Below are 14,686 nucleotides of genomic sequence, written 5' to 3'. Positions count from 1 at the left end.
TCTTTCTTTAATTTTTTTTTCACTTTCAAAAAGGGAACTGGGACATTGGCTAGAGGATTTCATTGGCAATCGCACAATAATCTAATATATGTCTACACAACCAATGATCTGTCTGTATTGTTTTTGACGTTTCTTTGTGTACTATATATTTCTTGCTCCCACATTCGCAACGGCGAACGGTGCGAAGGTCTAAATCTGCGCCTGCTGTATTAAGATGAGTCCCAATAGAGAATAAAGATGATTTTTGAACGGTGAATCATTGAAACGTAAGCGGCGGTGGAAACAATCCAATTCCTCAACAAGCTTATATATAAATACAGTTAAAAGTCGTTGCTTGTACGAAGAATTAGAGTGGTACTAGTTAGAAGTTGCATTGATTGGTCAAGGAGGTTTGTTGGATGATTTCTTTTAATTGTGAGTTTTGAATTTTCTACCCTAGAAAATGTGGAACCTTTGTTAATTGGGAGGGGGGAGTGCGTACGCACCCGTCGCACTCTCCTGCGTACGGGCCTGTATTCCGATAAATCTTTATACATAACCGACATGAGAATTTGTTTTTCGATTGCTTTCTCATTTCACATTTCTCGCGAAATGTGGCGTTATAGGAACATTGCATCCAACACCAGGGAACAGTGAAATTCCAGTGTAATTTCACTGTTCCCTGTCCAAACTAATTGCAAAAGAAATATTTTTTGCGGAACCTGTTCTAGAAATATACATATAAAAATACTAAACGTCAAAACGTCCTAAAAAATCTATTCAGGGATCATCGTTACATTATAAGGATAGATAATGAGTTTAACGGTTTATTTCGCCTCATCGTTGAGGTGTAGGCCTATAAAAGCATTTGTGTTGGGAATACAAATACAGTAGATTATTTGTTGGTAATGTAGGCCTAAATTCTATAATTTGGGTTCATGTTAGCCGTGTTGTATTATTTAAAATTCGATATTGTCATAGTCATATAATATGTTTTTACTATAGGCCTAACAACAAAATCACTTTGAAATATCATTTAATCAAATACGTTCGGTTAACAGGAACACAGGAACATTATTATTACCTGTAGAAAAAATAACGTTGTTCTGGGTCATAATATATTGGTGAACACAAGATATAAACGACATTTTATGCTGTGTTAGCAATATTGAAATCAAATTAAATGTCCAAATTGGTATGGAATGATTTTTTTTAACTTTTTTATTTTTATTATTTATTTATGATCTCCTTGTAAACCAATTTGCTTAATGCGGCAAGTTTTTGGTTGGAGATTTTCTTTTAAACTTACAATTAAGCCAGAGAGAATTGTCTTTTTGGCATGTATACAAAGGATTTTAATTTTAATCGGATAGGTCTATGTTAATGTAGGGCCTAGTTTAATGAAATTGCGATGAAAAAAGAATATATTAAAATACGAGATACAAAGATGAAATTACCAACACAGATTATTGTATTCGATATTGGTTTCAGGTTCTATATTAGGTCCATAGTATCTGTTTATATAATATAATGTTATAATAATATTATATAATAATATAATATATATAATATAATTATTTATCAAACATGGTTTGTCAACCAACAAACAGACAATGCAGGGCAGTGTGCACAACTTCGCGTTAATATTGTGTGTTACAAACGTCTGGTTTAATTCAACTGAATTGACTGGCATCTGTGTTATTTTGAACCATTTTTCGGGTAAAGACTAAATACACTAGTCACGAGGAACATTATATTTAAATGACATGAATAATCAACTACCAGATCCAAAAAGAGTGAAGGCAGTATGAGTCGTCTCTAGCAAATCCCAGCGAGCGTTGAAACGTGTACTGTCAATAAATGTTGGTTGGAGTCTCTGATATTTAAAGGATTCTCGTATTTTTTTTCTCAGTAAATTTCCCATTTCAAATCCATAAATCTTCCCTATTATAAATGGTAGTCTCCTTTTCCGCGTTATCACAGCGTTCAAATGCATGCCTCACCAAAATAATACTAACTCTGCTGTTGAGCTCAGACACCATAACGGTCCATGAGGGCTATTTGATCCGTGATATAAAACCGTTACAGCCTGGTATTCCAAGCTTTATTTCTGTCAATGTAGGCCTATGAGTTTAGTAGTTTTTTTTTTCTCGGATAAGGACAATAAGGCTCGTGTGCACTATAAAGAACCCAGTACGTCATTCGGGACGAGTAGGGGATACCCTGGTGTTCTGGTACAGACAGCCCCTGTGGTGGGCGACGAGAATTGCTGCTACCGGATTACCGGGTAGCACAGACACGAAGGGATTATTGTTATTATTATTAATTTTTTTTTTGCAATTAATTCTGGGTAAATCCACAGATTGACTAAACTATTATCCGTGAAGAGTTGTTCTACCACTGGAATCATAGGCGAGTCGACTGCAGCTGCAATATTTATAACTATAGGGGCCCTGCTGTGGCCCTGCACTAACATATACATTGGCATGTATAAAACATGAGCACTTGCCATAAACATTTAAACACTTACCATATGGTGCCTTGCATTTAACTTGTTGAGATGACTGACTTGGGCTCCCAACACCTCTTTCATTGCAAGCAGAAACTCTAAATTCGTAGATAACATTAATTCGTAAAGATGTAACTTTGAAAGTAGTTTCCTTGGTGTTCATGGCATTTACTCGTTTCCATAATGGTGAAAACTGTTCTTTTGCCTCTACGATATATGTGGTTATTTCACTTCCACCGTCTGTATCTGGAGGTGTCCAATTAACTACCAAGGATCTCTCCTGTATTTCTGAAATTGTTGGTTGGCCTGGTGTTCCAGGAACGTCTGGAAATAGTAGATAATATAAATATTATCATTACATACACATTAATCTGAACAAAGGCACTATTGGTTATCTACACATCCAACACACAATATTTATGGCCAAATAAAATTTCCTAGTAACTTTTAGCTCTATTTTTCAATGAAAATCTGATTAGTTTAATTATGAAGCAATTTTGGAAATAAAAATTTTTAATGCAGTATATATTATTATTATTACCAACTGTCACATAAACTCAAAATCAAAAAATTAAGCGAAGTAAGCAAAAATATATAAATTAACATTCAATCGATGTATATAAAATGTTTTTTATAAAATATTTCTCCATGTTTGTCTATTTTCTGCGATTGTCCTCAAACGATACATTAATCAATACATCTAAAGAAAAGTCCTCTATCAATTTGTTTAATACATAAAATAAATCAAGTGCTTAAATTTAAAATTGAAATTCTGATTTAGTGTACATTTTGTTGTATATTTATACTGCTTTAAAATAGAATATTTCTTTTTTATTATTTTTATGTATTATTATTTTCAATATTTTTATATATAGTCGCTAATTTTTAATGTATTCCATAATTTATGTATATTTAACCAATTGTGATTGAACATTAAATAGAGTAATGTAGGCTACTTACTCCCTGGTGGTCTAGCCTCGATTGGTTCAGATGGGTTACTTGGACTTCCAAGCCCGACTTTGTTTTCAGCAATAATTCTGAATTCATATTTATCACCTTGGGTTAGTCCTATAACGTTGTATTTAGTGTCTAACGTGTGACCGATTCGTCGCCATCTTAGCGCAAATGGTTCTTTCATTTCAATTACGTATGAAACAATTTTGCTGCCACCATCATCTGTTGGCGTTTGCCATTTCAACGTCGCTGACTGGCCTGTGATATCATGAACAGATGGAGCGCTTGGTGCACTTGGAGCAGCTGAATTAAAAAAAATGTATGAAACGTGTAGGGTATGTTTTGTTTATATACAGGAGAATTTGTGTTTGGGTACAGAGAATAAAATACTTTTTAAATTAAACGATACCGGTACTTCATAACTTACAGAAAAGAGGCTTTGCTACGAAGGAACTGGTTGCACTACTTGGGGCACTCACTCCGGCTTTATTTTCAGCCACTACACGGAATTCGTATGTGTTACCATGCTTCAAATCCTTTACTGTATAACACAGATCACTGGGTGAAAGTGTAACAGACTCTCTCCACCTCCGTGCGAATTCTTCCTTTCTTTCCAAAATGTAGGCCGTCAGAGGAGACCCCCCGTCTGTCAGAGGAGGTGTCCAGCTGATAACGGCGGATGTTGAAGAAATATTTGATACAAGCGGAGCTCCTGGGGCAGAAGGTACGTCTGGAGAAAATATGTTTAGAATAATTGTTTAAAAGAATATTGAAGAAATCGGGATATATATATATATATCTGTCTCTTATACACATCTAGATGTGTATAAGAGACAGTGTGGCTTAATTAGGAAGCTGAGATTCAAAGACGCCTTACTGTATGGTCGTCTCGGTACAACCGGGGATGATACAGTGCTAGGGTCACTCAGACCAGCTTTGTTTTCTGCCATTACCCGGAATGTATATTCTGATCCTTCTTTGAGGTCAGTAACTATGTAACTAGTATGTAGTATTTTTCCCGAATGGGTAACAGTCCATTGGTTACTGTAGGCCTCACATCGCTCAACAACGTAGCCGGTAATAGGGCTACCACCGTCTGATATGGGTTCGCTCCACTTGATCGTCACTGAGTGTTGATGCACGTCAGATATTACTGGTTGTGAAGGAGCATCAGGTTTATCTAAAATTATAACAGAATAGATCTAATAACGTGTTTTCTAACACAGACAACTCAAATGAACTTTTAAAAGCAATTTATTTGAGCAATTAAAATTATACTTGGTTCTATATCATGTGTAATTCGGACAGGGGAATGTGCAATATGTGAGGTGTCATGACAAAATGAGTCTTGTTGTACGCTAGGTCAATTTCATATACAGTATCATATTTTGACAAATAGGTTTCAGTATTTTTTATAAGTTGCACTCTCAAACTCTCATACTTTATAAAATCACTATGTTCATAATAATAAAAATAATTTATTAACAATTCAATACACAAATTATTTTAAAATACAATTCAGGGGGTGCGATGGCACCGTCTACACCCTCTGCATCCGCCCCAATATTGGCCTAGGTAAAGGTAGTCCCACATTATTTAACGTAGGGGAATGAGTTGTTTGCCCATCGTACTAAGCCTCGGTATTGTGTGGTAGGGTGGCCAATTCCTTTCGACGCCGCCTTTATTACTCCCCATTTACACTCCTGGGTGGAGAAAGACAAACGCAGTTCAAGTGTCTTGTCTAGGAACACAAGCGAAGTGCACAGCAAAGATAATCAGAAACTTCTACATTTTTTCAATAAGGTGCCTATGCGGTCTCAGCAGCTGGCTTAAAGAAATAGTCAAGAAAATTGGTGGCACGTAAATTTATTGTCCGCTGCTAGTTTTTTTTTTTTTTTTTATCTTAAATATTCATTTTGGAATTATTTTATTATTATATATAGGTCTATTATTTTTAGACCTATTACTTTAACTATTGCACTGACTGCACTGCCCATACCTACGCCACTGCTTATACATTCAAGACATTATCAGCATCATGATCATGAACATCATTATTATCAGTAGTAGTTGTAGTACTAGCACTTCCATAAAAATAAACTACTGCATAGATGCAAAAGTAAAGTTTTGTTTAAAACTATTTAAAGAGATTAGGATTTAGATTATCACTAAAACAATTATATGCGACAATATTGATACATTTGACTTCCATAGAAACACCAATAACACACATTGCAATCGACGAATTTTCTGGTCCTACCATGAGAGTCCTTGGCCATAGTTGCCGGGCTCGGATGGCTGGCAACTCCTACACCAGCCTCGTTTTCAGCACTGATTCTGAATTCATACACAGATCCTTCTTCAAGATCTTTCACAATATACGTCAAGCGCCTAGTCCTAGCGACAAAAGTCCACTCAGAGCGTCTAATTTCTCTCATTTCAACGATGTATGCTGTAATTTTAGAGCCACCTGTAGAGTCTGGCTCTGCCCATTTAATTTTCATCATATCCTTTGTAATTTCGTGAATTTCTGGAGTTTTCGGTGCGCAAGGGAGATCTATATATTAATTGTTCGAAATATTTACTTGCTAATTACGTTTAAAAATGTGTAAAATAAAATACAAAATTATGCATTTTCAAACTCATGATATAAAACAATGAAAGCAACAAGCAAGTTGTAAATATACCGTACTATTCAAGTGTTGTATAATAACTGAGACACACACTATATGAATATGTTAAAACTATATCATGTGTAGTAAAATGCAAAATGATTCATTCATTATTGCTAACTCAATTAAATCGATGTCATTATTTAAAAATGAATTAAATGTTATAGGGAAAAGAGTGCATACATCAGAGTGCAATATTAGGATAAATGTGTTGTTAACTAGATTAGTGAGGACTGTGTAGGCCTAAATAAATGACTGCTAAATCAAAATATGCATTTCAATGTAGATGCTCTTTAGTGGGCCAAGGTATAATAACCAATGTAGTATGTTTTACTTACCAAATGGAGATTTTATAAGGACCATACTGGAAGGCTTACTGAACTCTCCCATTCCGGCCTTATTCTCTGCCGCCACCCGGAATTCATATTTGCTGTTGGTGTTGAGGTCAGTCACGTTGTAGTTTGTATCTCTAACTGAATACATATTAGCTTTTGACCATGTTTTCTTATTGACTTCTTTCTTTTCAACAGTGTAATATGTCACCCTGCTGCCTCCATCAACTTTAGGTGGTACCCACGTTAACATTGCTGTCGTTGCGGTTACCTTGCTAACCTCTGGCACACCTGGAGCACCTGGTGGTTTTACAGTTAGTGCTACTTTTAAACTCGGTTCGCCGAGGCCAGCTTTGTTTTTAGCAACAACGCGGAAATCACACTCTGTTCCTTCATGTAGTCCAGTAATGTTATAGGATGTGTCTGTGATAGGAATTGTATTTACAGGAGACCATCTTGTGCTAAATTTATCCTTCTTTTGTACCATATAGCCTTCAACCGTCGATCCACCGTCCGTTTGAGGCGCAGACCATGAGAGTTTCACTGAAGTTGGTTTCACATTTTCTATGATAGGCTCACCTGGCATATCAGGTACATCTGTTAGATATAAGATGATAATCAATACACATGTCATTGTGTTGAAAATGTGTAAATTTTATTTAATCAGGCACTATTAACAAATTGAGGAATAAAGAGCATGTGATATTGTTTAAATAAAAATGAGCCTACCGAATGGTGGTTTTGTCTTGACTGGACTTGTAGGTTCACTTGGTTCACCTAAGCCAGCTTTGTTTTCAGCCACCACCCTAAACTCATACACACTAAACTTAATCAATCCCTCAACAATGAATGACAAGTCTTTTACAAGTGATGAATTCACTCTGGACCAACGAGTTGCCTTAGTTTCACGTTTTTCGATTACGTAACCAGTAATCGGAATACCTCCATCACGTAGAGGGGAATTCCAGGACAATTCGACAAACGTGGAATCAATTTTCGAAACGGATACGTTAATAGGTGGACCAGGAGGATCTGAAATAATTAGAATGAAATACTGTTACTAGTGCTTTGTATACAAACATTGTGTGATCGACGTTTTGTTTTATTGTTAGATATTCAATGGCGTTTTTACATCATATTTAATAGGGATGGTGTTTTTGCCCTACCTGACGTGTTATCTGAATGCTCGATATGTTCCCGAATACTTACGGAATACCTCACAAATGATTCGGGTGAAATCGGATTCAACAATAGTCACAAGCACAAGCTCGGCGGTCTAGTGGTTAAGACATCAGACTAGTTATCGGGAGGTCCTGGGTTTTATTACAATTACTTGCGAGATTTGCGCATTTGGGATCGTACCGAGCACCCAGTACGATAACAGTTCACATCGGACAAAAACATCATTGCTGTTATTAGAGCTAGGTCTTACCATATGGAGGTTTGACAGTAATTGTATCACTTGGTGAACTCGGTTGTCCGACTCCTGCCCTGTTCGCTGCTTTAACTCGGAATTGGTAGCTTGCTCCTCCAATAAGATCAGTCATTGTACACGTAGTATCTTGAATCATGTCCGAACCTACTTTAATCCATCGGGTGCTGGTCTTTTCATTCCGTTCTACGATGTAGTTCGTAACTGGAGATCCTCCGTTTGATTTAGGAGGAGACCATTTTAATACTGCCGATGTGTTTGTAACATTGCTGACATCAGGGGCACTTGGTATTCCCGGTGTATCTGTAATTTATGTTGCACGAAATTAAAGAAAACTTATCCATGTACAGTAAGTAATTAGTGTATTTTATTTGTGCATTATTTTAAAATATATCCTTACCAAATGGATGTTTTGTCATTATTCTCTTTGTTGATTCACTTGGTTTCCCCAGTCCTGCTTTGTTCTCAGCACTGACTCTGAATTCGTACTCGTGCTGCTCCATAAGATCTACTATGTTGAACGTTTGTTCAAGACTGGTTCCTCTTTTTACTTTCTGCCATCTTCCGGTTTTCTCTTTCTTTTCAATGACATAGTTGGTAATTGGACTGCCGCCGTCTGATTTGGGTGGCAGCCAAGATAACACAACGGATGATATAGCTATTTCTGAGACTTCTGGTCTTTCTGGTTCTGTGGGAACATCTGTCAAAGATAGCACATTGTGTTGCCTCAGCAAGGCGGTTACATTTTTATTCGATTTTGTGTGTGTGTGTGTGTTTTAGCAAAATCCTGCCTACAGTTTTAGGTCTACGTGCTTGGTTTTTCACAGATTATTTTTTTTTATATTAAATGGAAGATTCATTTTTTTTTTGGTTACGATCCTGGATAGAGTGTGGAAGTGGAAAAAATATATATATATAAAAAAAAAAAAAAAAAAAAAAAAAAAAAAACACCCAACACTAGATATAATAAAAACTGACCTACTGATCGGTATCCAAGTTTCTGGAAGTGTTAACCAAGTTACAAGGAAGACATAATTAAATGTTGGTGACGATCCAGATTCGGATGTAATTTTGTTATTTTATTTTTTATTTTTATTATTTTTTTGCTGGGGAGGGGTCATTCCAAATGCTAATGTCCCAGACATAAATATCTCAAGAATGAACACTCGATCTAAAAAAAATATTCTAGAATGCTTTGTCATGTTCCAAAAAAGAAATAATTAAATGTTGGTGACGATCCGGATTAGGATGTGGATATGAGTACCATTTAAAGAGGAACGTCAACGATGAAGACATTATTAAAATGTGGTGACATTCCAAATTTGGGTGGTCATTTAAAATGCTACAGTCCCAGAAAGAATCCTTAGGAAGCTCTGGTATTCTAGCCTCTTTTAAGTCGTATTTAATTTGTTTTAACGGATTACAATTAACATTTATTTAAATGCACCTAAGTAGCATGTCTCTGGACAGCTCTGGAGAACTTTTCTCTCTTCCATGAATCATTATTTGTGTCACAAATATAATTTGTCTGGTCATTTTATAAAACCGTATTAGAGCTGTCTCTTATACACATCTAGATGTGTATAAGAGACAGCCTTAAAAACGGATTAATGGCACCAGATCGCACATAACTAAAAACGTATTAGCTGTCTTCTTGGTCATGCATAATTTTGGCTTTGTAAGCGACAGGTCAGGTGGTATTACTATGGTCTCACTTGACATACTACAATGTGTTTATTTTAAACGTAGTAATTCAACACCAATGTCTAAGAATGTAATGTATTATTATAAAAATTAATACATACCTAAAGATAAGATATATACATGCGGTTTTTTAAATCGGATAATGGTAGGTTTAGATTTATCTTGGTGGTGTATTGATCCAAATTATGTCTTAATTATTATAATGCAAAATTTAAACAAATGATTATCATCAACAAAGTTACTGCTATAGCTTTTATCAATAAAGTAAATTTGTTAACTTTCCCAAAATAAGCATTCATTATTATTAGTTGTTGGCTGGCGTATGTAATCTGAAATTGAGCAGTAGATTACATTACATCTTTTCAAAATGTTATTTGTAAAGAACAGCAACAAAATTCCTACCACATGGTAGCTTAGCTTTTATTGCAGCAGGCATTTCACATGGTTTTCCAAGACCAGCTTTGTTCCTTGCTTTTATTCTAAACTCGTAGTCCTGGCCCTCCTTCAAGCCAACAACTTTACAACTTGAACTGGTCAATGGTTCTGGGACAGCTGATGTCCATTTTGTTGAATATTTTTCCTTTTTTTCGACCACATAGTCAATTACAGGGCTTCCACCGTCCTCCTCAGGAGCCTGCCACGACAAACACACTGACGAATCGGTGACATCTGAAAATTTAGGCATTGAGGGCACACCTGGTGGATCTGAAAGATGAGAACATACTATTCGTTACTCCACCACTTTATTCATCTTTTGTAGGATATTCCACTATGCTATTATAAATGAAATTAGTAACGCAGTAAGAGAAGTTTTCAAAGAGGTTAGTATGAATAAATACTAAGTGAATAAAAAAACATGGGTAAATGAAAATAAAAATTACCGTATGGATTCTTGACGGTAACATAATACGTTTCTGCACTAGCCGGACCATTTCCAGCTTTATTACAAGCAGACACTCTAAACATGTACTGGCTCATCTCTCCTAAATCTTTCACAGTATATGACGTAGTATTTATTACTTCTTCGCGGTTTACCTTCGTCCAGCGACTTGAAAAGAATTCTTTTTTCTCAACAATATAGTTAGTGATGGGACTTCCACCATCGAATTCAGGCGCTATCCACGAGAGAGATACTGTTGACTTTGAGATATTAGAGATATTTGGTGTTCCTGGGGCACCTGGTACATCTGTAAAATAATTTAAAGAGCGCAGGAAACTCAGTAGCTTTTCAAAGCCTGGCAAATTAAATTTCATAAAGTTTTCCTTTATTACATGCAACTACATTATTTTCCATAATGATCCTATTACATTATGAATATTATAACCAAAGCAATAATACACATATAATTCAATGGTCAATACATAAAACACGTCTTAATTGAAATAAGACATGACACTTGATATTTACAAAAATATAAGTAACACTATTGCAGTGACGATTTATAGGTCTAATAAGTGATTGATTGATAAATACAGTACAATAAAAAAAACATTTTGTGATACATGTAGTGATCAATATTATACTGTAAAATGGATTTTGTTAATATGAAGTAGAAATACCGTATGGAGGCTTGACAATCTTCGGCTCCGAAGGTTCACTCGGCTTTCCAAAGCCAGCAGCATTTTTAGCACTGACACGAAATTGATATGCATCTCCCTCGTGGAGATCAGTGACAGTTAGTTTTGTTTGTTTACCATCAACAGTTGACACCTTTTTCCAGTGTGAACTTAGCTTATCCTTCTTTTCTAGTAAATATTGCGTGATTGGAGATTGACCATCGGATAATGGTGGCGTCCATGATACCTCCATGCTTTTAGCTGTTATGTCCAATACAGATGGTGTATGTGGAGCATCAGGAACGTCTGAAATTATAAATGTACTAATTATAGTAAAGTACATAAGTGTGTATTAATCGGTATTATGGAATTGCTGAGCTTTATAAATGATACAATCATAAAGCATTTATACGCTCTTTTTGATATCTTATCTGTTGGCAGGGAATAAATACATATTGGAAAATTGCGCTGGTTGAATTAGATAGAACACACCTTACGTGACAATTCTCTTACACGTAATATTTTTTTGAAGTTTCAATGTTTGTACTGGGTATTTATTTCATGTTAAATTCGTCATCAGAAGACTTACCATATGGCTTTTTGATTAGAACACTAGATGATGCATCACTTGGTTTACCCATCCCTGCCGTATTCTCTGCACTAACTCTGAATATATAAGAGGATTCTTCTTTTAAGTCTGTAACTGTGAAAGAAGTTTCTTGGATTCGGGACTCGTGGGCTTTAGTCCAGGATGTCATGTACGATTCCTTTTTTTCCAAGATATAGCCGATGATTTTACTTCCGCCATCCGAGACTGGAGACTTCCAAGTTAACGACACAGAACAGTGTTTCACGTCTACAATTCCAGGTGGATCCGGTCTCCCAGGAACATCTTTAAAAATATTAAAATTATGATATACATAATATATAGAAAGAAAACAATACAAGGGTCAATGTTCCTTAGTTTAGTTTTCGTAACAATTAGAGAATGGGTTACTAAATTCGTACAGCGCCTCCTTCTTAAACATCGTACCGTTTTGGGATCGGTAGGTTTTCTGATCCAAAAATTAGACTTTGGTGAATGCATCAGAAAATTATAACGCAACCAGTATTTCTGTGTTGAATGTCACAAGCAAGTGTACAAGTAAGATTTTTAAGTTTTTATCATTGTACCCAAAATAAATCAAAGACAGTAGATACTCTTCGTTAACATAGGCATAAAACTATCATCTTTAACTTAACATCTCTGTCGTAAACATCTTGGACTATCACCAATTTATCAGTTTCATCATTACGATATTAGCAAATGGGTCGGAAAAGTCCCTTTCATCTTGTATTGGTTTTGGCCCTCTTCACTTGGTTTTCCTGGCTGAAAATAAGCTTTCACCATATCTTTACTAAAATAATTCTTCTACCTCAAAGCGCAATATATGAACTAATCTTTTATCAAATCCTTATTAAAAAAATGCATCCTTTGTATAAAAGCACCTTTATATAGAGAATACGGCCAGAAAAAAAAAACAGTGCAAAAGGATAGGAAAAATATATGCAAGAAAAGAGGGAAAAAAATCAGAACAAAAACAATGGCTTTTCCCAGTATTGCTGGGAAAAGCTAATAAAATAATACTTTAATACAAGCCAATCTACAGAACCCACCTTCGCCTTTTTTTTACAGGCCAGTTAGAACATGAATTTGATTTTGCGATATATTGATGACTGTGGTTAGCCTTATGCCTTTCTCACATATAGCATTTCTACTACTCATGTTCCGTTTCTCGACATCAAGTTCTCCAATAACGATTGTTAATTATATTTAAAAAAAAATATACACATATATCTTTATCAATAATCTTATCCTTGCGTAGAAATAACATATGTGCTTCTGATTATTATAATATTTTTTCTGGCTACTGCTGAAACAAAAACTTACCGTATGGGTCTTTTGCCTTAATAGGAGTTGTGGATCGGCTAAATTTTCCAGTACCAGCTTTATTTTGTGCGGCAACGCGGAATTCATATTCTACATTTTCCTTTAGTCTACCAACAACACATTTCGGCAATATGGGCATCTCTACTTCCACCCATTTAGATAAAGGTTCCCGTTTTTGTAATACGTAACCAGTTATAGCACTTCCGCCGTCATTTGCGGGAGGTTTCCATTGTACTGTAATACTTGTGCGGGTAACATCACTGACATTAGGCGCATTTGGTGCATCTGGCACATCTAAAGGAAATATAAAATGAATTAAAGTCGATATTAAAACAGAAAATGGCATATGTATTGGGTGCACTTTGAATTAACCTCACCCATAATCTGTTTAGAATTTATCTTAGTCATGATATAGTGACGTATTGACACGTTTTCTTCTTTATCATGACCTTTATATACAATACCTACCGATAGCTAATTTAGTAACGACTTCGTCAGATTCGACACTCCATCCACTAGTGCCGACTTTGTTAACTGCTGCTACACGGAACTTATATGCAGTGTTATGAGACAGATCGGTAATGTTGAACTTCGGTTCCTTTACAGTTGACCTATTCACCTTCAGCCACCTTTGTTTAGACAATTCACATTTTTCGATTGTGTAGCCAGTTACTTGAGTTCCCCCGTCATTAAATGCCGGTTTCCATTGAAGATTCACCGAATTTTCAAGGAAGTCAATTACCTCTGGTTTACCAGGTTCGTCAGGAACTGAGAATGTTCGTTTACATGTATCACTTGGAATGCCAATACCAATTTTGTTTTCTGCACATAGTCTGAAGTCATACTCGAGACTAGCGTCTAATTTGGTAACAGAATAAGTTGTTTCCGACACAGCTGCCTTATTCACACGTGTCCACCTAGAGCTAAAGGCGTCTTTTATCTCCACATAGTAGCCGGTTATTGTAGATCCTCCATCAGTCATCGGCACTTCCCACGTTAATGTGAGCGAGGTTGGTTCACAATTAGTAATTTTAGGATTTAAAGGTGCACCAGGAGCGTCTAAAAAAATACATGATTATACTTTGTGTTAGAAACCTATTTATAAATGATTTCAAAATATTCAATTTTTGTATCAAACTGAAAATTAAAAAAAGTCTTACCGAATGGTGACTTTGCTTTTGTCGAATCAGATAATGGGCTGGGTAAACTTTTTCCGGCTGCGTTTACAGCCATGACTCGGAAATGATAATCCATTCCTTCTCTCAGTGAAGTGAAATGATTGGTCGTCGAAGTAGTTGTCGTTCCTTCTAACCAGCGAGTGGCAAAATATTCTTTGTGTTGAAGTATATAACCAGTGATCGGTGATCCACCATCGTTCGTTGGAGGATTCCACGTCACTGTCATTTCTGTGCTGTTTACATCTGTAACTTCAGGTTTTGACGGGGGATCAGGGACATCTTTGTAAGGATAACATTGAAAATATACTTTAAAATAATGACAAACTGATCAAACATTACGGTATTAAAAGTTGGTGAGTATGAGTTACTATTGTCCTAAAATACATATCAAACAATTTCCTATACTGTATTCTAGTGTTAAATATAGTTAAATAATGTT

The 14,686-nt window shown here is 35.7% G+C and overlaps 1 protein-coding gene across 1 annotated transcript in view; it reads right to left on the bottom strand.

Annotated features, from left to right (window-relative positions):
* The window catches only part of LOC117112529 (titin-like), a 138,608-nt gene that overhangs the window by 60,505 nt on the left and 63,417 nt on the right, over positions 1-14,686 (bottom strand). The window contains exons 65-80 of the mRNA XM_033255611.1: positions 14,230-14,526; positions 13,538-14,128; positions 13,070-13,363; positions 11,729-12,031; positions 11,143-11,445; positions 10,464-10,769; positions 9,985-10,287; positions 8,279-8,578; positions 7,879-8,181; positions 7,176-7,478; positions 6,453-7,043; positions 5,703-5,999; positions 4,320-4,622; positions 3,870-4,172; positions 3,449-3,745; positions 2,510-2,812 (exon numbers count right to left, since the gene is read on the bottom strand). Of these exons, the coding sequence (XP_033111502.1) occupies positions 2,510-2,812; positions 3,449-3,745; positions 3,870-4,172; positions 4,320-4,622; positions 5,703-5,999; positions 6,453-7,043; positions 7,176-7,478; positions 7,879-8,181; positions 8,279-8,578; positions 9,985-10,287; positions 10,464-10,769; positions 11,143-11,445; positions 11,729-12,031; positions 13,070-13,363; positions 13,538-14,128; positions 14,230-14,526 (5,397 nt within the window). The remainder of the gene's footprint in view (positions 1-2,509; positions 2,813-3,448; positions 3,746-3,869; positions 4,173-4,319; positions 4,623-5,702; positions 6,000-6,452; positions 7,044-7,175; positions 7,479-7,878; positions 8,182-8,278; positions 8,579-9,984; positions 10,288-10,463; positions 10,770-11,142; positions 11,446-11,728; positions 12,032-13,069; positions 13,364-13,537; positions 14,129-14,229; positions 14,527-14,686) is intronic.

Source organism: Anneissia japonica, unplaced genomic scaffold (assembly GCF_011630105.1).
Source record: "Anneissia japonica isolate Jap-2015-1 unplaced genomic scaffold, ASM1163010v1 scaffold2991_len510020_cov192, whole genome shotgun sequence".
In the NCBI taxonomy this organism is placed as follows: domain Eukaryota; kingdom Metazoa; phylum Echinodermata; class Crinoidea; order Comatulida; family Comatulidae; genus Anneissia; species Anneissia japonica.
This window is presented reverse-complemented; position numbering and strand designations above follow the sequence as displayed.